The following is a 23,895-nucleotide window of genomic DNA, read 5'->3' as shown; positions in this document are numbered from 1 at the left end:
TAGCCAACTTTCTATTTAGCAAGATTGTATTCTGTCTTTATTGGATGAACATGCTGCTGGCCTAGGAAAACCAAACCCACTCCTTACTCTATGAATTTTATTCAGAAATCAAAAGAAACATGTGGCCAAGGAATACTTGTCTCTTTCCAGCTATTAAGGCTCTAAGATAATGACAATATTTTAGAATGTGCTTTGAAACTTATAACCGTTTTAAGAGCAATTAATGGTATTAATGCAATACATATTCAAACAAATATGTTAAGAGTCATAAAGTTCACTGAGGACATGTGGAACATTGTACTTCACCCTGCCATCTGTGTGAGCTTGTGACTTCTGCAAAACAGCTTTTCTTAATTCCCTCTGCCACTTACACCACCGTTCTTCCACGAGATGTTGGATTCAGCAAGGGTATAAGTGATGGAAATTAAGAGCTCCCAGTATGCTTTCTCATTCCATTGTTATATAACATTTTCCTATCCAAGTGTCATTTTCTCTGATATGGCTGCTACAGTATAATTTACATGATATTTGTTGCATTGCTCACTGTAAGAAACTTGTGTAACTTGTGCTCTGTGCCTTTGCTTTACATATGCATTATGTCATACATGTAAATATGGAAATAGAATGTGGGACTGGGGGAGGAAGAGAAGCTACTGTCTCAGGCATTCTCCTCTCTCCTACAGTAGGGGCTAAATGACAGGCAATATGTGCCTCCTATAAGCTGTGCATCTGTATCACCTCCCAAATGGAGTTTTTGCATAGGCAACATGTGGAAGAGAAAGGAATAAGTGTTGTCACAGGAAAAATATGAAGGAACCAAATCTATGTGGGGGAGAGGAGTGCCCCACTATAATTCCTCCCTGCAAAAGCCCCTCAAGAAAAATTAAGAAAACTTCATAGTATGAACCTTCCCAAAGTGATCCTTTGTCCTTCTGATTCCTCCCATCTGTAACTCTACTGGAGTACACAGTTTGGGTCCTTGACTGAAGCATATACAGGTAATACAAATAGTTTAAAACTTTGCTGTGGTTGTTTTATTTAACTTGAAAAAATGAAACAAATACTTGGCCTGTTGGTGGATTTTTAAATTAAAGTATCTAATAATACAGGCCAAGTGGGCAGCAAAAACAAAGAAAAGGCTAAAGGCAAATACTGCAAATTTCAGTATTTTATGATAAACAATTATATCTAAGATTTATGTACTCAGTTCTATGCCAAGAATAATCACTGAACTATACCATGTGATCAAATGAAAAAATTACATAATTAGGAAAAGAAAACTTTGAGCCATCAGATATTCATTGGATTGCCAAAAAGGCGGCTAACTCTGTTTATTAATGAAAAACATTGACATTATTTTACACAATATTTTGTCAACTTTCTCACAATTAACTGAAATGTTTTTTAAATATCTACTAAAGTTATGCATTACATAAAGTGTTTTCCACATATTGGACATTACTCCAGAGTGATGTTAATTAAAGGATTATCTTGTAGTGCATTGCTCAAGCACAGGATGGAAAACTGAAAATTTTACCTATTTGGTTTAATCTTTTAAATTTCAAATGATAAAATGATTTTACATCTTTTAAACTTGTTAAAGAAATGCTGACAAAGCATTTCTGAGGGGCTGGGGGATGTGGCTGTACGAAGCCTGCCAAGAGTAGATTCTTCACTCTGGCTAATTTTTGTACTGTATTTCTTCCCGAGCTATCTCTTCCTCTAGCTAGCTGTCTGTCTTCACAAGACTCATCAGTGTAAGTTTCCATTAGAGCAAAATATGCTTGGATAAAATAAGATCCTCCCTGGAACTTTGCCTGTTTTTAGAACTTGAACCAAACAAATTAGTTTTTGTGATTTTGAAAATTCTAAAAAGGGCATTCAGCTTTCAGTTTGTAGCCAACCAGAAAGTGAAAACAAAAACCCTCAAGATAAACTGGATCCATCTCTAAAATCCCGATTTGCAAATGTATCTTCTGAAAACCTTTCCAGAACCATTTGAATGTTTGGTGTTATAAACTAATTTTGCCAGGCAAAAAAATTCTCAGCTGGTGTTTATCAGCATGGCTCCATGATTATGAAACTCTGTCACCCACTTTTGATTCAAAATACCCAAATCTGTTAAAAAAGCTGAGGTGATCATGGTGAATGATGGGGGTCTTTGGAGACTTCAGGGATGGGATACCTCGCTACTTTTTGGCTGATTGGCTGCTCTTTGTGGATCTACCATTATTTTCCCATTGCTTATATTTTATTATTATGGATGGGATGGATTTTTGATGTCTTGTCAGGGAGCCTAAACCTTAGAATAGGTGCCTTGTAATTAACCTTAAATAAAGAAAATAAAAAAAAAATAAAAACAAATTAGCTTTAAGTGTAGTTTTTCAATGTATTTTGTCTGAATCAGTTTTTCACAGCTACCTTAGGGTCTAATTTTGTTCTTATTATACCAGTATAAATTAGGAGTATCTATCGAAACCAGTTGAACTACCCTAATGTAAAACCAGTCTGTGATCAAAGTCAGCCCCTACATAATAAATAAAAGGAAAACTCTCTATTTTACTTATGTGTTTTGTCAATTCAATAGAATAACCATTTAATAAAGAAGCAAGTGAAGTATGGTACCTTCTTTGTTATGAGGAGCTGATCCAAAACTGTTCTCTTACTTACACATGGATAAACTTAGCAGATTAGTGTTTCCTGTAGAAATAAAAGCTTCTAGCTACTGTACAGAAAAGATAGCCCAGTGTGTGCCAAAAATAATATAAAAGCATGATTGTGCTATGCGATGATTGACCTCAAAATTGACCCACAACACTGCAAACCTGAAGACCTCACAAAAGAATGTTAACTGCTAACAATACTGTTATAAATGTATGTATGTAAGCTATTTGCTTAGCATTTTGTTCTGTAGTTAGCATGAAAATTCTCCTAAAAAAAAAAAAATCACACCTTCCATACTGTGGAAGTTTTTCAAACTTTGGGCAATAAAGTTAAGTTTCCAAATCCATATTCAGGCACCTAAACAGAAGTATCTTGGTTTCCAGAAGTGCTGAGTAATCTCAGCTCCCATGGAAATCAAGGGGAACAGCAAGAGCTCAGCACTTTTGAAATCAGACCACTTCCATTTAGGTACCTAAAAATGGATTGAAAAGGTGAGCTTTAGGCACCTTAGTTTGAAAACTTTTGGCTTGGTGACTTGAGAGAATACTGTTGCTGCTACAACTGAATCATCTTACTTAACAGGGCACATTCTGAACTACAGTGAACTGCTAAGGAAATGGGAAATAAAAACAGTGTGAGAAATTGAAATAATGGATTCCTCATCTAAATTATTCCTTCAGGAAGACAGTCATGGACTCTATTAATAGAAGTATTAATGCTGATATTAATTGTTTAATCCTAATATGTATTTCTTACTAAAATGCTTTAGAATGGATTTTTGTGCTGGAAAGCATAAAGGAAGTTATCAACAAGGTGAAATTAGTAACTAGGGGCCAGATTGTGCCCTTGTGATCTGTGCATCGAGGGGTCCTCTGTGGAAGGATCTCCACATCTTCACAGGAAAAGGGATGTATGTGTCCACGACTTGCACAGAAGAATTCCACTACTCCTCCTAAATGCCTTGGAGGGCTCTGTGGGGGTAAGGAGGAGGTACTGAGCAGATCAGTCAGGGCCAGAATACTTACATCATCCCCTCCTGCAGCCAAATACATAATATTTCTTCAGTAGCTTCCTCCTTGTTGAGGAATTCGCAGCTGGAGGAGTGCTCAGGAGTGTCGGTCCAATGGACCCATAGAAGCAGGAACACAGCAAGAGAGGGCCTGGAGCTACTACTCAGCTTTCTGTGCTCCTATATGGTATTATTGTATCAGATATCTGGCTCTTTGATATATCCTTTTCTGGAAACAGCTATTTTAACACATTGATACAAAATGTTTCACTTGGTTAAGTAACCTGTATTCTGTGATTAGCTTTAAAACGTTAAAAACAAGGCTGGGTACATTTATAGTAGCATTCTATAGGGAAGGTGTGATCACAGTAAGCTATTTTAAGAATTAGTTTTCTAGCTATACAGATACTAGATGATACCCAGTGAATGCTTTCAATTATTTATATGGCTCCCAAATTGTGCTAAGTGCTATTATATATTATTTATTTAGATTTTAAGCCCTTCAGTTTATACTTGTACAGAGACTGGAACAACGAGGCTCCAATCTTAGTTATGTCCTCTAGGCATACTGTAATAAATACACAAATAAATGTTTCCCACTAAGAGAGGGTTTCTTCAGATTATTATAAAAACCTACAAATGAAATGGAAGAACACACACAGGCCAAGTTCTATGTAAGAGAAAGGGGTGGGAGGAAGGTATGAAACAGAAGCACCAAGATTAAGTTCCACAGATACAGTAACAGGATATTTTACCTCTAAAATCAAGATTAAGACCTGTAGATGCCAAGCAGTGTCAGCATCTTGAGCCTCAGAGGCCAACAAACGTAGAACTCCTATTAGCCACTAATTGACTGATCAACTCAAGTAACAAAGCAGCAGTTAAATTTACCCAAAAGGAAAACAGAAGCTGAAAAGCCATAATCTCATTTTAATAATAATGTAACTAATTGAGTGGGGAAGCCTGAAACTGGTAAAATCTAAAAAGAAGCAATTCAAAATGTGAATGAAAGAAGATAATCCATGTTGATTCCACTAATCTCATATTTCAGTGCATCTTTTAACAGAACCAAGAGCATGAATAGACTGTGTTCCCAGGGGGGGAAACATGCATTACTGAGTCAAGGCACTTGCAGACAAATTGTAATATAGTGAAACACCTCAGTAATTGAGTAAGACCAAAGATAACCATCTGTAGCATGTACTGTCTGGTAATTTCATGTGGCTTTTGTTCCTAAAGAATTCTGGAATGTTTCAGATCTAAATTTATTTCTGCACGAAACACTCAGGATTTTAACTTGAAAAACTGTTTATAAAAATCACTTTAAGAATTTTTACAATGCTACAGCCATTTATAATAGTAGAGTATTTTTATTTACAGATCTCTGAAACAGGTTTTCAGCTTTATGATGACTGAATTTGGCTCCCTCCTCACACCTAAAGAGCTGTAGCAAAGCTGCACAACACCTTAAAAGTACCATATTTTTCTTATCATGCTATAGAGAAGTGTTATTTATTAGTAGAATAAAAGATGTCATACATTTCAATTTGTAATTTAGACACAAAACATATATATTCCATGCTATGATACAAAAATTAGACAGGTTTGAATGGAACAAACTATGCTGACTGGCTGTGCACCTTTGCCCTCTTCATTCTCTGTCCCTCTGCTGCCAGTCTTGCTTATGGTTTCCACAATGCACCTCTCTCCTTCTGCTACCTATTTATCCATCTCAGTTCTTATCATAGTATCTGAGTACCTAATATCTTTTCCTTCCTCATTCCCTTCCATTTCTCATTTTTTTCTCACTCATATTTCCTTTCCTCATCCCCCTCCACTTTATGCTTGTAAAATAATCCTCCTCTAACCACTCTCCTTACCTCCACCTCTACTCCAGCCTCCACCAAAAAACCCTCTATATTATCATTGTTCAATAGAATGATGTTCAAAATGCATTCATGGGGAACTGTGACAGCTACATATAGAAACTCCCTTTTGTGTGCTTAATGGAGGGCACAAAAATGACATTAATAATAAAAATAACAGTATGACTACAGAGCCATAGGTACTTTAATATGTATTTACAATTATGCACAGATGGTTATGAGCATTTTGTGGATATATCAAAGTAGGTAACTGAAAAAAATACTCTCAAATGCACCACAGCTCTGCAGAGTTGTTCTATTAGGAGCCTACAATTAGGTCTGCATGTAGGTCAGACAGAAATCCATTCCAAAAGTACAGAATATACAATGAAGGAGTTTGATATGCAAAAACAAACTCACAAAAATTAAACTATTAATTATTTTCAGTTGCATAAGGCACTTCAATTCCAGTTCTGAAAATATTGCCAAGTTTTGCAAGCATACTTGTTTGTACTTAATGCTGTGTGCACTAAATGTGCTCTTTGAAAAATCTTGCCAACAAGAGCTCATAAAGCTTATTTATTTATGCATTTTATAACAGTGGATGGTTTTCATTGTCATCTACAAACAGATCATGGGTTTTTTGGTTTTGCCTTTTACATTTCATTGTATTTTCTCTGAGAATTCCTTTCTATAAGTAGCAGCTATCCAAAAATTAATTTAAAGGAAAGTGTTTATTTCTATATTGTTTTTTAAAGTTTAAGATAATTTGAGGCCACTACATTCTTCTGTGAAAGGGATTCACCTGGAATGAACATCCCTGTAACCCTCCTCACTATCCTCCATGACTGCATAGAAATCGTTCATCTCTAATTCACTGAGAGAGGCTATCCTTAAAACCAAAATCTCATTTAGTATTGACTTTCTTCTTCAGTATTAGATACTGGGATCTTAGTTTTCTAGACAGTATGATTAAAATGTTCAAAAGTGGCTTCCAATTTAGGGTGCCCATCTTGAGACACTTGATTTTCAGAGGTGCTGAGAGCTCACAGTTCCAACTGAAGTCAACTGCAGATGCAAGAGCTCAGATGGAGCTGTCTAGTGCAGAGCCTCTAGAAATGATAGTCTCAAAAACTGAAGCTGCTTTTTAAAACATTGACCTAATTGATAAACTTTTATCAGATACTGAGGGTTAATACAGAAGATTCTCCCGCAGTAAAATTTGAAGTTGTAAAGCACTGACTTATTCTTTTTGAAGGGTGGCGAGATCAAGCAGTGAATTCCAAGTTTGATATCTAATTTGTTTTGGCAGCATATTGCTTTTTTGTATTCAGTTTGCTCCTTAATACTCCCTACTCCCCTTCTAGCCAATAAGAACAACATCTGGTTGTAAAGAATGTACATCTTCAGCTTCAGAACAATCTTTGTGCTGTTTGGGGTGGAGGGAAGCTATTGTTTTGATGACCATTGTGATGTAATAGGAACTATTTTGAGACTGGCAAACTCAATAAAATCTCAGTCTTTTTTGGCAATATTAGTCAGAGCTGCATATGATGCACAGTAACAAAATCCCAAAAACAAGTTCAGGAGACACCTGTTTTTTCCCCAGATTAAATTAGATCTTCCAAATGTTCTAATGAATTATTGTATACATAGAAAGAACAGGAGTACTTGTGGCACCTTAGAGACTAACAAATTTATTTGAGCATAAGCTTTCGTGGGCTACAGCATAGAATGGAACAATTGTGGGTGGCAATTTTGCAACAGAAAAGCTTCAAAAACAGACTCCAATGAGAAACTGCTGAGCTGGAATTGATATGCAAACTAGATACAATCAATTTAGGTTTAAATAGGGACTGGGAATGGCTGAGCCATTACAAACATTGGATCTATCTCCCCTTGTAAGTATTCTCACACTTCTTATCAAACTGTCTGTACTGGGCTATCTTGATTATCACTTCAAAAGTTTTTTTCTTTTACTTAATTGACCTCTCAGATTTGGTAAGACAACTCCCACCTTTTCATGCTCTCTGTATGTGTATATATATCTCCTCAATATATGTTCCATTCTATGCATCCAAAGAAGCTGGCTGTAGCCCATGAAAGATTATGCTCAAATAAATTTGTTAGTCTCTAAGGTGCCACAAGTACTCCTGTTCTTTTTGCAGACACAGACTAACATGGCTGCTACTCTGAAACCTGTATATATAGAATGACTAATGTGCCATTCAAAGATTTGTTTTCTTGGCTTATGTGCTATATTGACAAAGTATGTCAATTTTAATCAAAAAATGAATTTCCTTAACTCATCATAAGTAATAGCCTTCCTTAATTAAAAAACAAGAACACACATACAAAACCAAAGCGCCTGTGCTAAGTGATAAAGGATAAACTCCTGTATTAAAATAAAATTTAGAGTCTGGAATAATACATGCCAATAAAAGTTAGGAATCTTTGTTTTCTTTTGTGTACTTACTTGTGACCCATCTCATGGGCAATGGTAAATGCGAGATTCAGACCATTGTCCTCTGCAATAATACATTTTCGTTTTTCACTGCACATTCCACTCAAATATGCTATACCTAGGAAACACAACCACCACACCAGGATTAATCATTATGAATATTATTTATTATTAATACTTACATTATGGCCCTGGATTGGGGCCCTATTGTGCCGGTGCTGAACTAACACATAGGGATGTACCTACCCTATACTGTTTACAGACTAATTAAAGAAAATGTGCAATTAGTGAATATAGAAGAGAGAAGAGAAGATCAGGATAGTGACACTATCACTCATTTACACAGTATATAGTGTGCACAAAATTTGTTCCGAAACAATGTTATGTATTTAAATAAGATAAATACAGTAACATTTGTAATACAGTAAATTTTGAAAATGTAAAGTAATACAGTAAAATTGGAACAGCATATATTGTTAAAAAGGGCAATATAAATCTGATAATTTTATCCACAAATCTGCACAATTTTTTTTGTTAATAGACTTTAGATTTATTTTCTGTTCTTCAGTTTCTACTCTTTCATTTTAACATTAGTACTTATTAATTGTTAAGCATCAATATGGAGTTCAGTGCACAAATTATAAAAGAAGACAAGTTTTTACAGGAAACCTCAAATTCAATAAAACTATAACAATTTTTAATAGACAGCAGTCTAACCATCACATTTATCATAAATCCAAGGACACTATCAAGCATATGATCTAAAACCTAGGTTTTCAAGAACAGGAGTCTAAAAGTTAGACACTCAAGTCCATGATTAGGCTAATAAATAAATGATCTAATATTCCAAAATGCTGAGCACCACACAGCTTTATTTGACTGAGATCATTTATTTAAGAGTGTAGGATTTTAGGCTCCTATTTTTAAAGACCTTGGTTTAAGCAGTTTGATTATTTACATATTCCAAAAATGTACAGCCTATTTCCTATGGAACACCCCTTCAAAAGAATGGTGTCCTCTGAACCAACATATTGGTTAGATGTTTCTAATACAGTTAAATGGCTAGAAGCATTTGGAATTTAGTCATAATTAACTTTCTAAATTTACATCTAATAGGATGAAGTCCAAATATTTTAACTTGTCAGCCTGTAAACAAAAAGGCCTTATCTACAGTAGGAATTTTAGGCAATACCCCCACTGCTGCTCTGACTAGGTTTGCACAATGCAGTGGTTAAATTGTCTGGGGGCTAGTCTATACAAGTGCTCCCACTATTGTCAGCACTAATGGAGAAATGCTAGAAGAAAGGTAACAGAATTACCTAACTTCTCAGTGTAGACAAACCAAAAAAGGCAACTGTGTTACACTGTGAAATGTTATTTTACACTGGGGAAGCCCTCTCTATGGGCTTTGTTTGCACAAGAAAGTGAAATGTCCCTGAAGGTTTTCCACAACATACCTTCCCCACACCCCTGCAAAATGGAACACAAATGCAATGTGTTGGCCTAAAAGCAGAGAAAGCTCTCAACTCTTCTCTGGCTGGTGAAGTCTGGATGTAGCAGAAGTAGCTGGTGACTGGTTGAGGAGTTTGAGGCTCCTAGCCTTTCCTGCCAGTCTTTCCTGGCAGAGCAGCAAAGCAAATGAGAAAGGGGAAAGAGGTGCCTTAGCCAGCTCCTCTCTTCTAAAATGATGATGTTCCTTATATACGCTTAATGCTTCCCTCCACCACTGCTTGATTGCTATAGCTGCTAGTTCCCCTTACTATTCTACTGGCTCTCACAGGCATGATATAGCACTGAACAGGTAAATCCTTTGATAGATTCCGTATCTACTGCAAGGAAGAAACGAACCAGTAGTACTCATTACAAACAACAAATATCAATTTATGTAACCAAGGCTTCTTTGTACATACAGTTCTTATAAGTGTGTTGATCACTGCTAATCTTCTAGGGTCTAACACTTGGAATGTGAAGCCTGCATTCTACCTACATTAAATTAGATTCTGATTTTAGATACAGCCAAAAGCATCATATACAATTAATGCTTTATTCCTCATTAAACAAAGTTGACCTTATACATGAAAGCCACATCAAACACTAGCTACTGGATGTAAATCAGTCAACTACTAATCGAGAACTAGTTTCATGTTTTGTCCATGGTTATTAATTTCATGTGTAAGGGGAAAAAATGGCTTCGGTAAGCAGCTGCTCTTGTTTAAGTAATATATATTCACTGCAGTTTCCTTAGGTAAAAAAGAATTTCTTCATATGTATATGTTCACTGCAGTTTCCTGTGGCTTATTAACACAGCTGGAATTGCTCCAAGGTTAAATCCACGCAAAATAACCAAAAAACCAAACCAAAACAAAACCCTGAACAATTGCTCTTTTGTTATGATTAAAGTATCCTCACTGAAACCTGTGGGCTTTCCACAAAACTTCAAATTAACAAAATTTGTACTTGAAAAGTCTTTGCTTGAACTCAGTGAATTTTTAAAACTCAATTTCATGTCTAAGAAAAAAGCCTAAAAGAAACATTGATGGTTACATATGTCAGAAAAAACAGTACTGAACTGATGCATGCTTGATAGAAGATGTTAAAATTCTCTTAACCTGTTGATGATCAAAGATGTTTTTTAGGATAATTAAACATAGAATTACTAAATGCACTAGAACCTCACTAATTTGCACTACAGCTGTTATGAAACATCACATTTTGTGAATTAATAAGTGCATAATCAATAAAATGGATTGTTTCAGAAAATGAATATTGTTTTCATTTATTTTGTCTGCTATTTATATGGTTAATGATATTTCATAGGGTAGCAGTAAATATACTACCTTACATTTTGTGTAAAAAAAAGTCTTAGTACAATACATGCCCCCAGTACAGAATCTTCTAGTGTATCTTTGAGGGGCAAATCCCTCTATTATTTTGCATGTGTTTTAGTGAATGCGGACTAGCTCTGATAGGTAGAGTATCAAAAAGTTATCAACTGTCTTTGCCCAGTTACTAGTGGACAAGTGTCCACATCATAAAAACATGAATAAAATTAGCAATAATAAGTATAAATTGCAAACAGTGTCCATGGACAGACAAATTATTCGATTAATATGAAGACAGAGGAACCCTCAACTCCAGAGATCCAGCCGTAATATTGGTGAAGTATGGGGAAAAAAACATACTGCTCCCATGTTCAGTGTATAATTAAAAGCCTCTGTCATTTTTAAATAATGTTTTAATACTCCTGTTCTCATGCAATACAGAAAAAACTGTTGACCTGGAGTTTCTGTTGAAAAATTCTAGCATGTGCTTCAGGGGGACAAGACTCCTAAGAGAGGGAAATGTCACTCATCCCACGCAGTAATTGTAGTTCTTTGAGATGTATGTCCCTATGGGTGCTCCACTTCATGTGCATATGTGCCTCCTGAGCCTTCAATCAGAGATTTCTAGCTAGCAATGTCCATTCGGCTCGCACATGAGAGTTATGCCTCCTCATGGCAGTCACTGAGGCTATATAGGGATGCACTGGCCAACTGCCCTCAGTTCCTTCTGTTCCCCTAGGGAACAACTGAAGCAGAGGGAAAGGAGGACGAATAGTCAAGCACTAAGACACACATCTCAAAGAACTACAGTTACTGCACAAAGTGAGTAACGTTTCCTTCTCCTTTCCCTATGAGTTCTTCACTTCAGCTGACTTCCAAGCAATATCCCTAGAAGCAGGAGGGAGCTTTGGAACAGGGTTCAGAACTGAAGATAGTACTACAGAGGCAAATGACACATCAGATCTGATGGCAGAAGTCCAAGTAGTGTCTCCACATATCTCTGATACTGGAACATTGTTCCAAAATGCAGTAGATATTGCCTGTGATCTGCTTGAATGCATTCTCACTCACTGGAGGGAGAAGAAAGGGATGAGCAGAAATACACTCATAACAGAAATACAACCTAATATCCATTTTAAAAGTTACTGAGCAGAAATAGGAGCCACTTTAGCTCTATCTGCAAAGTATATGAAGAGTCTAGGCAATCTCCTAATCTGCTTAGCCCTATCCAGGTAGAAGGCCCTTCTAACATCGAGGGATGGAAACAGGATTTCTCTGAACTGTGATGTTTCAGGAAAAAAAATACTGGTAGATAATGTGATGTTATATGATTAAAATATGACCATGTAGATCATTGTTGCTACCACTGTTAAATAATCACAACAAATCTTGTACAAACTGCTTCAAGTAAGGTGTTAATGGAGAAGTTATGGTTTGCTGAACATGATTATCCTATTTGTATGCACATATCATTTTTGTATCTGAAGTTATGAATATTGATTATGTACCTGTATTTCAAATGTGTTTGCTCCTGTGGTATCACCCATGGAGTAATTTGCATCCAGCACATTGTGAATGGAGTATTCAAGTTGATGGCTCATCAATGAACACGATGGACCATGGAAGATGCCTATCCACCCTGATGGATTTTCATGTGAATGTTTTCACTAGCGTATGCAAGAGCATGTGACTAAATTATGCAACCCTAAAGTCCATCTTGTTACCTGTATTTTTTCACAAACTGGACTGAGGGCTTTGTTTTCATAGATTCTAGGGCTGGAAGGGAACTCAAGAGGTCATCGAGTCCAGTCCCCTGCCCTCACGGCAGCAGCAAATACTGTCTAGACCATCCCTGACAGACGTTTATCTAACCTACTCTTAAATATCTCCAGAGATGGAGACTCCACAACCTCCCAAGGCAGTTTATTCTAGCGTTTAACCACCCTGACAGTTAGGAACTTTTTCCTAATGACCAACCTAAACCTCCCTTGCTGCAGTTTAAGCCCATTGCTTCTTGTGCTATCCTTAGAGGCTAAGATGAACAAGTTTTCTCCCTCCTCCTTACAACACCCTTTTAGATACCTGAAAACTGCTATCATACTCCCTCCCAGTCTTCTCTTTTCCAAACTAAACAAACCCAATTCTTTCAGCCTTCCTTCATAGGTCATGTTCTCTAGACCTTTAATCATTCTTGTTGCTCTTCTCTGGACCCGCTCCAATTTCTCCACATCTTTCTTAAAATGCGGTGCCCCGAACTGAACACAATACTCCAGTTGAGGCCTAACCAGCGCAGAGTAGAGTGGAAGAATGACTTCTCATGTCTTGCTCACAACACACCTGTTAATGCATCCCAGAATCATGTTTGCTTTTTTTGGAACAGCATCACACTGTTGACTCATATTTAGCTTGTGGTCACTGTAACCCCTAGATCCCTTTCTGCCCTACTCCTTCCTAGATAGTCTCTTTCCATTCTGTAGAAACTGATTGTTCCTTCCTAAGTGGAGCACTTTGCATTTGTCTTTATTAAACTTCATCCTGTTTACCTCAGACCATTTCTCCATTTGTCCTTTTTATTCTTTACATCATGCAGGATCTCGTGGTTAAGCCAAGCTGGTCTTTTGCCACATTTTCTATCTTTCCAACCCAGCGGAATAGCTTGGTTTTGGACCCTTAATGGTGTCCCTTTGAAATACTGCCAATTCTCCTCAGTTGTTTTTCCCCTCAGTCTTGATTCCCATGGGACCTTACCTATCAGCTCTCTGAGCTTACCAAAATCCGCCTTCCTGAAATCCATTGTCTCTATTTTGCTGTACTCCCTTCTACCCTTCCTTAGAATTGTGAACGCTATGATTTCATGATCACTTTCACCCAAGCTGCCTTCCACTTTCAAATTCTCAACGAGTTCCTCCCTATTTGTTAAAATCAAATATAGAACAGCTTCCCCCCTAGTAGCTTTTTCAACCTTCTGAAATAAAAAGTTGTCTGCAATGCAGTCCAAGAGCTTATTGGATAGTCTGTGCCCCACTGCGTTATTTTCCCAACATATATCTGGATAGTTGAAGTGAGTTTCCCTCCACGTGGCAAAAGCTATAAAAGTCCCTGGAAAAAAATCTCCATTTGGTCTCTTTCTTGCTCTGATCTCTGGACTATGAACTTAGACATGGCAGCATTCTAAGCAAGGGACGGAGGACCTTCCAGTGATTTTGTAGAAACCAGAGACTTACAAACCAGCAGTTTATGCCATCATTGCTTCAACCCTGATCCTAGAACCTTGCAATTACTGTATGTATCTGATTCCTTTAACCAATTTTAACTCTCACCTCTTTCTTTCCTTCTATAAATAAACCTTTAGATATAAAATACTAAAGGATTGGCAACAGTGTGATTATTGGGTAAAATCTGAGTTATATATTGATCTGGGTATGTGACCTTTGGGATCAGAAGAACCCTTTGTTTGATGAAATTGGTTATAAATAACCACTCACCATTAAGTCTAGTGTCTGGCTGTTGAATCCAGGACTGGAATACCTGAGGAAGCTGCATTTCTGACTTCTTGTTAGCCAGTGTGATGAGACAGAAGTTTACTTTTGTTGCTGGTTAGGTATGTCTTATACAAGAATAACCACCAGTTTTGGAGTGTGTCTGCCCTATTTCTCAGCAGTTTGTCCTGAATTCGGTATTCTCAGTTGTGACCAACTGAGGCATGGTGACATTTGGCATAGTTTTGGCAGGTTTCATGGAACCACGTCAATTAAGCTTGATCAGAACTCCATGCTATTCAAAATTTGAAATTTGATAGAGTGTTTTTGTGCTTAAAGAGTAGCTACAATGAGTAAGCAATGATTATATGAGGGTCTTGACAGAAAAACTCTGGAAGATTTGTGCCCACAAAAGGGATTATCCTTTAAGAAGAAATCACCTGCCCTGGATGTAGCTGCTGCAGCAGAAGCAATCAAACGCCAAGCCCTGAGAGCGCGCCTGTGTCTTGAACATGAACAAAAAAATGGAAGAGATTCATCCACTGGTCTGGGCATTTTTATCTCTGGCCAGAATCAGGTCCCCTATCCCTCATTCTAGATTACCTGCTGGATCTACAGACATCCAGATTATCCCCTAGTTTGATCAAGGTAAACTGAGCTGCCATATTGGCCTTTCATCGGCCGGTTGAGGGAGTCTCCATTTTTGCTCACCCAGTATCATACAGATTTGTTAAGGGTCCGGATAATCTTTTCCCCCATATCAGACACCCCACCCTGTCTTGGGACCTCAACCACCTCATAAAAGCTCCATTTGAATCAATGGTGACATGCTCCCTACATGAAATCCTGGTCTCCCTGAGGGACAGTACCAGTGGTCTGTTAAATTACAGTTGATAGGCAGCCCACAGGTCCCAATGTGGCCATTGCAGGTGTTTATAAGGAAGTGGGGTGGGATACAAGGCTGATTCCACACCTTCAGAGACCAGCAAGGTCTTCTTTGCGTGAAGGCTGATTCCCAAAGAGGTATGTAGGAAAACTCCTCACTGAAAATCGAGGGGAAAGATTGGGAGTCCTCTTCCTCCACATCCTCCTTTGACAGGGGGTTAGAGGGTAGCCACTGAGGACAGAGGAGAGCCCTGTACCATGGAATGGCCACTTAGAGACTGAAGTCTCAGTACCAAGAGATGTTCAGTACCCAAAGACAAAAGGGACTCTGGTTCGTCTGACACTGAGAGATCCCTCATGTATCAGAACTCCTGCGGTACCAAAAAGGATCTGAGTACCAACACCGTAGCTGAGGTTGCCATAACCGGAGCTGACGTTACCAACAACAATGGGTGTACTGCAGGCTTCGTAGATGTCAGGCACTGATCCTTGCTTGGTGCTAAAGGATTCTGTTTGCACAGCTGGTAATCCTGGCAGAGCTGCTTATATCAGTACCGATGGCTAGGTTAAAGTGCATGACGGCACCAACAGCTCAACGAGATACTTGGGTGCCAATGGCAGGGCCAAACTCGATGGTGCCTTGTGCTTACCCTCCTTACTGGTGGAGGATATAGGTGCCCTATCGAAACCATACTTTCTGTTCTTAGCACTCCAAGGCTTCACAGGCCCACCAGTACTGGAGGAACACTCTGTGTCCTCAACAGTACCCTTGGAGACCAAGGACCTCAATGGGTACTTGTTTTTGTTTGTTTGTTTGTTTTGGAGCTGGCTCCTTTAAGTGAGAGACCACACTTCTCTTTCTGAGAGTCTTCACAATGGGCTCCAAAAACTTCCCTTTCTTTCTGTCATTAGAACCCCAAGGCTTCCCATGCCCCAAGGTTGAAGAGGTGTTGGATCTGTCCAGGGATGGATGTACTGGGGTAGAGGGTCCTCCTGACTTGGCTCAGAGGCTGGTGGCAGGAAGCTTCCATAGCCAGTAGTCTGAGCTAACTCCCTGTCCTTTGTAGCCCTAGACTTAAGGGCCAAACAGAAGGAACACCTGTGGGAGACATGGGGCTTCCCCAGGCAACAGATAGACTTGGAATGTCCGTTGCCTACTGGTATAGCCTCTCAGTAAGAGAGGTAGCATTTGAAGTCTGATAAACTAGGAATATCCTGCCAGGAGACGACAAGTCTCCTGAAGGAAAAAGAAGGCAAAAATGATCCTCTGCCCTAAAACTAACTATACTAAACACTAGCCTACAGCTATAAACTAACTAACTTTGAGAAAAAAAGGAGAGAGAGAAGGCCGAATATATTCTAGATGGATGTGCTAGGGGCTAGGGTTCCATTGCGGGCTGGGGCAGTAGAGAAGGAACAGAGAGCAGTTCACCCATGCACCCCTGCATAGCCTCAGTGTTTGCCACAAGGAGGCCTAGGGTGTATGCGTGGGCTGAATGGTCAGTGCTAACTAGAAATCTGCAACTGAGGGCTCGAGAGACAAACATGCACCTGAAGTGGAGCACCCATAGGGATACTACTCGAAGAAGAATGCAGTTTTCTTAAAACAAAATCCTAAAGTGTGTGAAAATATGCAAACAGTAAAGTTATCCAGAAAACTTCGACTTTATACCTGTGGCAATGTCATGGGAACAGCCAGAAAATCAGAGGAAACATCATCTATCCTTTATGTGGACTCCTTTCTACTAAAATACTTATTTTAGAAACATAAGAATTCCCATACTGGATTAGACCAGTGATCCATCTAGTTTAACACAGTGCTCCTGAAGTGACTAGAATCAGATGCTTCAGAAAAAAAGGTACAAAACACCCTATAGTAGACAGGCCCCAAGCCAGCAAAGCACTTATGTATGTGCTTAACTTTGAACACATGGTCAAGACCCTTTGACTATGTTGGGACTTTTCACATGTTTAAAGTACAGTACACGCTTAAGTGCTTTGTTGGATCAAAGCCCTATAGAATTCCAAAACAAGAACTATGTTCAGACACAGTTAATGTTGAGTGAATGCATAGGTAACTTAAGGTAAATAATGGATCTAGCAATTATACCAAAACCAAGCAAGAAATTCAGTTTTAAGGTTACACTTAAATGAAAGCCAAACATGTTAAGAGATGTGCAGTTAAGGCACCCAAACAACCATTAACCCTGATTTGTAGTGAGACCATACAATCGTGATTAAAGCATTTCAGTGTTTGTGGCCCCAGGTTAGATTAAACTCATTTTTAAGACATGGGGGGTCTTGGTTCTGCCCATCCCTCTCCCCCTGCCCCAGTACCCCTACGAGGGACAGGGACATGTCAGGAGGCTTCACGCTGGCATCCTCTGTTAATCCTCCAGAATGGAGGGACCAATCCTGACAACTTGGCCATCAATACTTTAACAATCTTACTGCTGAATATAAAAGGGATTTTCTGCCCCTAAGCATGATGGTCTTCAGCAGTTAGCCACTAATATGCTTCAGGAAACATATTCCACAGAGGACTCTCGATTACAGATCAGAGGTTATCAGATTGCAGCTTCCAATTATCATCAACCGTTTAGAATTTGCACCTATGTGAAACCTGAACTTAAGCTTCAAGTATCTGGACAACTTGAGGAAGGTAACAAGATCGCCTAGCATGTCATATTTGTAAATGGTGTAAATCTGATGAATATTTACTGGCCTTCTTCTGAACAGTGGAAACACCCTCTGCTCTCTCTTGTTCCGTATCCCACACTGGTACGTGATGACTTCAATTGCCCTGATATTAATGCCCACAATGCCGCTGATTAGCCTCATGGTGAAATGCTCCTTAACCATGCAAGTGCTCCCAATCTATCCTGCCTTTATGATCCTAAGCAGTCTCATACTTTCCACTCAGCCCTTTAGGGTACTAAGTGAGCACCAGATCTTATTTTCATTTCTGTAGATGCTCCATTTTCCCTCTCACATACATGTGGAAATTCCCACATTTCCTTTTCACAGTCATAGCAGTGCTAGAGAAAGCAGTGACCGTAATAAACCCAAGCAAGAAAAGGAACTTTCGGCTTCAGAAAAGAATCTGATAGACACCTCATAGTCGCAGAGTCATGGCACATGGCTGATGATATGAACGTTGCTTACAACTTCTTCTGTGAGACTTTAAGAGCAGCTAGAAAGTTGATTCCACATGCTTTTTGTAGGGCATCTATCCCCTGCTGGCTTGATTTCTGTGACAACCTCTATGAAAAAAAAGGCAGTGTGCTTAGCCTAAAGGGACAAAACAAGCTGCTAACATATTAAAGGAAACCACTAATATGGAATGCTGTAGTATTAAGAGACAGAAAGGTGTCACTAATGAGTTGAAAGTCTGGACTTCATGCACTCAGGTCGAAGGGGTTTGAGGCCTTCTTCATTTCCTTTAGGCAGAGGTGATCCCTAAGTGCCCTACACATGTCACAGCAAATGCTGTGGTGGCCAACAGCCAACTAGTAATCACAGAGATCACGATCTGAAGGAATTGTCTGCTATCAGAAAAATTCAGTCTTCCCCCTCAGCCAACTCCAGTTTATCCCAGCCATTCAATAGGGAGGAACTGGAACCAGTGATTTCTTTCTTAAAACCTTACAAAGCTCCTGGGCTTGAAAACATCCATGGGGAGTTCCCTCATCACATGAGCTCATCCTGTTGTGACTTTCCACTACGATCCTATAATACTTGTCTGGAATGCTGTAAAATTCCAAAAGTCTGGTGAAGGTCAGATGTAGTTGCACACCTTAAGCCTAGAAGGACGCCGGATGACCTGAAGAACTAATGCACAATTGCTCTGATCAGCATCACTTTTACACTGTTCCAAGAGACTGGTACTTAAATTACTGTTTTTTTCACAGTTACATCATTACCAGGCGGGGTTCCGTCCAGGCGGTAGTGCTGAAGATCAAGTGATTAGACTGACATCTCTTATTGAGGATGCTTTTGAAACAGGCAGAAGGTCAGCACTGTTTTGATCTTTCATTGGCATATGATGCAGTTTGGAACTGTGGGTTAGTTCTAAAATTTTACTCTTTTTGTCGCACACAAGAAATGTGTAGAGTTTATTATGCAGCTGATTTCTAAAAGAACAGTGATCATCCAGTGTGGAGATGGTTTAAGTTGCCCCCACCATATGAACAATGGACTCCCACACCGATCTGTACTTGCTCTGATGCCCTTTAATATATACAACTGGCCTATCGAACTCTTCAGAAACTAAGTTTGTGTATGCTGATGATGTCTGTGTGGCAATAGCCATAAGGAGCCGAATTCCAGCCTGCCATCTGACCTTGACACCTTGGCAAAATACTTTTCAAAGCGGTAACTCAAACTTGTTACCACTTATCACCACTTGTTAGCTCATCAACAGCTGCAGGTCCTTCTGAACAAATCAGCCAATCATTTTTGAACCATATCTTACTTATCTGGGATAAAGCCTGACCGATTCCTGCCCTTTTGAAAAAGCATCAAGACGACACATGCTAAAATCCAGCTAAGTGTAACACTCCCTCCACAGCTTTATCAGCAACTAATTGGGTGCTGGACCTGTAACCTCATGGGCATTCGTCAATACCCTAATTATTGTACCTGCCAAATACTGCGTGGCGGCATGGGGCTCCAGTCATCACTGTGGCAAGTTGGACTCAACAATCAACTTTTCTTTTCATATCATCACTGGTGCAATGCAGACAATTCCAATCTCTACCCTTTTGGTCCGGACTGGCATTGCTCCCCCAGCAATTAAGCATGAAGACAGGACTTTGGCCACATTATTGTGCACAACTAATTATCATGACAGCTTACTTTACAATTTTGTCTTAAAGACACATTAGAAATGCAGGCTAAATACAAGATACTCCTTTTCTGAAACAGTTTTGCCTCTCAGACAGTACATCATACATGATCTTTCTGAGGAGCAGCCGTAGCAGATGGTGAAGGACTACACTTTGGATCGATGGCACATTTCTGGGCAGATAGGATCCCTTAGTCTCTCTGGATCAGCTCATACATGCCCCTCAGAACCACCATGTGAACCAAAAAAATCCTTCTTTGTTACAATAGATGTGGTTTTGCATTGCTCTCCTTGTCATCTTGATGGTGGATAGATGTACGCAATAGAGTGGCTACCTCACTTACCTAACATCTAATTCACTGTGCTATAGGCCAGAGTACCACAAGCAGAGTTAAGGTGTCTGGCTTCCGTAAGCGTGGATTTCCACTTAAAATGTTTCTTGTAAGTGTAATCTTAACTCTCTATTTCTTTGATTTATATTATCTGTGCAAACTTAACTCCATCATACGTCTCCTCCTGAGAATCACCATAGTTTTTAAAAATTGTTAAAAACTACATACACAAACATTAAACAAACAGAAAGGTCCCATGTGTGAAGTGAAAAGTAAGGGGCTAAATGTTTTCATTTAATTTCAATAGAGAATTTTCAAAACTTCTTGTAAACTAGAAAATATGTTTTACAAAAAGTTCACTTTTCTAAGAAAGGCCAAATTTTCAATGAATTTTTTTGCCCACTGCTTGATCCCCTCCCCCTCCAAAAAAAAATTTTCTGATCAGCTCTATTTGGAGACAGTTGTGCAAAATGGTTTAGGCTGAAACACAATCTTGCTGGAAATCAATTTGAATATTATCCTAATCTGTTAACATGAACCTAGGTCTGAGAAAATTCCATGAAATGAGGCAGATGCTATTTGCTCACCTGGGTCCCTTCTAGTTGTAAGTGCCCCAGAGTCTCTGTACTAATTGACCATCAAGCTCCAGGATCTATTCCTTGACTTCAGATGAATCTGTGGCCCATACGTCTACCATTATGGAGTGCTACCATCTGTGTTCATTTCCTGAGCCACTGCAGCACTTCTGGGAGTTTCACAGTTTCTGCTACTCTATTTTAGGCATGAGAACCTCCTGCTCTCCAGAAAAACGTTTGCAGATTGTGGAAGATAATGATGGTCTGCCAAAAGAAATGCACAAAGTGCATATGGCAACATCCTGAATCAAAGAGAGTTTGGTAGCACCTGCCCAACTTTAAGAAGAATGAAGGTAGACAGTGTCTCTACCACTGATAAGGTTCAGGATTTACACAAAGTTTCAGTCTCTATATGAGCCTAAACATCTAAGAGAAGTAGTTAGCTGCACTTGTTCCATTGCCAGCCCTTGATTACAGAACCTGAAGTGCTGTGTTAGCATAACACGTAAAATAAACCATGAGCCCCAGTTCTTATTGATATACTTTGGATTTGCATTTTAAGTGTTCCTTAAGGGCGGACTTACACTGTCAGTGGGGAAGGCTCTTTTATTATGAAGTTCTCTGGGGCGATACCCATCAATCAAGGTTGCCACTTTTGACTGAGATGCAAAACAGTGGAAAAGAGTAGGTTCCACAAGTGCCTATTGCCTTCTATATCATCCATCCAAAAAACCTAAGAACTTTATTATTAATACATGTACACTGCATATTACTGATTTCAGACTGCTTGGGCTTGTCATTTGGTATTTTTATAAGTTAACTCTACATAATGATTGTTCCATTTTTGTAAATTTACTAAAATTGTTAATATTTATTTTGTTAAAATATTATTTTTTACATGTATATAGCATCTTTTGTCCTAAAGCTTCCAAGGCAGTTTCACAAACTATACATATTGTAACACTCCACTGAAATGCAGCCACCTCTGGAGTTCAGGGCAGACTGGCAGTGCACAACACAACACTGAATAGAGGATGAAAATGAGGATTTTGTCCAAGAACACAGGGCAAACCTTTGCTCTACAGTAAGTGACATAGGATACAGAGCAGACATGGGTTAAAGTTTTATTAGAAAATGTATTTAAAAAGTAAAACCACTGCAATAAAGAAAGAAGATGATGAATGTCCATGTGTATCTGTTTGCTTTGGCTATTGTGGCAGCCCAAAACCAGTTGGCATGGGGCTTCCTGTTAGATAACAGCAAAACTCAGCTGGCTTGACCAGCTTGAAACACCTCACAGACTGTTGTCATGATATTTATTTAAAAGATGTCATATAACAGATCTTTGGAAAATGAATAACTCTCTGATCATTAATATTCTTGTTTGATGTATATATGGTTACCCTACAGAGAACTTTAAAGTAATGCTGGCAACGTGTAACTAAAATGTGTTTAAATTAGTCCAGTAAGGGGAAGTTGATTAACAGTTTTGTCCCGACAAAGAAAAGGGGTCAACATCCCAAATCAGGTGTGGACAAAGACAGTGGGATCTCTTTTCAGTCGGAGATTACAGGAAGAATATTTGCGTTGTAAAAATCTCAAACTTCCATCTTCATCAGACAGCATGGTGTCTACACCCAGTAGGGAAAAGGAACTTCATCTGGAGATACACTTCAGAAAAATACTTTTCAAAGGTTTCCTGGACTATAAACAGAAGAGGAGACAACCCCTATTTTATCCTTTACTTGACGAGACAAAGTAACCAAGCACTTTGAACTCTGTGTTTGGATCCTGGCTAAGGACTAGCTAGCCATGCTAGAAGAATGATCATGGTTAGAAAACTTTGACCAAAAAAGTCCTGTTTGTTAAGTTGAGTTTCAGTCTTAGAAGTGTATTTTCGCTTTGGTTTTCTTGTAATCATCTCTACCCCTATTACTTCTACTTGGTATCACTTACACTGGATACAGGTATGTCCTTATGTTAATAAGGATGTTTTATTTTTACTATAAATCAACTCAGCACTGTGACTGAAGGGAAAGGTGTGTTAACCCCAGTTCAGTTAATAAACTAATGTGTACTGTCTCTTTAAAGGAGCAGTGAGCTTGATATGGTTTTGTAGGCACTACAGTAAGAGGGGCTGAGCACTGCAGGAGATGTTTGGGGGAAACTCTAGCCTGGGAATGTTGCAGATGTCATCCTGCAAGGAGTAACCAGGCTGGGTGAAGCCAAATGGAGGTCATTGTATGGGAAGCAGGGTGCTGGTGTTAGGACACTGAGACAAAGCGGGGCAGCACAGAAGCACCAAGGGCTACAGGGCAAGTGGTAACACTACACCTTACTGGTCTGGGCTGAACACCAAAGCATCACATACACACACACACGTTTTTCATTTGAATTGACAAATGTATGGACTTGAAATCATGGATAGTGGAAATTTAGTTTGACTTGAATCTCTGGTTCCAACAAACTAATATTCATTTTCTTTCAGCAGTCCATGTGTTTCCCATAAAGGGGGCGGGTAGGGGAGAAGCTTTTCACATTGCTTATAAAAGTAGCTTGTGTTATTTATACCTTTAAGTAACAGCTTTCTATAAGATAAGGCTTTCTGGAAAAAATGTTACTCATTTGTCACTTATAAATGAGCCAGCAACCATATAACACTGGAAAGGCAGAAACCAACACTTTTACTATACAACTATCTCAAGTTAGAACAGCCAAAAACTGAGTGTTACATCTTTGTTTATGAATAAAAGACATTGACAAAAACAGTGATCTAGAGACACAACTTGCTGCATCCTATGTTTGATATCTATAAGTTTTGACTAGCTGTACTATTGGCCTGTGAGTCATAAGAACCCACCTAGAAATAAAGACCTCCTATAAGATATTATTTATATAGCTCCATAAGGGAACTAGATGTTTATTTGTTTAATAACAAACAATAAGTTAACTAT

General features: G+C 38.8%; 1 protein-coding gene across 3 annotated transcripts in view; it reads right to left on the bottom strand.

Annotated features, from left to right (window-relative positions):
• The window catches only part of ADAMTS19 (ADAM metallopeptidase with thrombospondin type 1 motif 19), a 352,203-nt gene that overhangs the window by 112,884 nt on the left and 215,424 nt on the right, over nt 1-23,895 (bottom strand). For all 3 annotated transcript variants that reach the window (XM_050945615.1, XM_050945613.1, XM_050945614.1), the window contains exon 8: nt 8,015-8,120. In XM_050945615.1, coding sequence (XP_050801572.1) covers nt 8,015-8,120 — 106 coding nt within the window. The remainder of the gene's footprint in view (nt 1-8,014; nt 8,121-23,895) is intronic.

The sequence above is a fragment of the Gopherus flavomarginatus genome, chromosome 3 (assembly GCF_025201925.1).
Source record: "Gopherus flavomarginatus isolate rGopFla2 chromosome 3, rGopFla2.mat.asm, whole genome shotgun sequence".
In the NCBI taxonomy this organism is placed as follows: Eukaryota; Metazoa; Chordata; order Testudines; family Testudinidae; genus Gopherus; species Gopherus flavomarginatus.
This window is presented reverse-complemented; position numbering and strand designations above follow the sequence as displayed.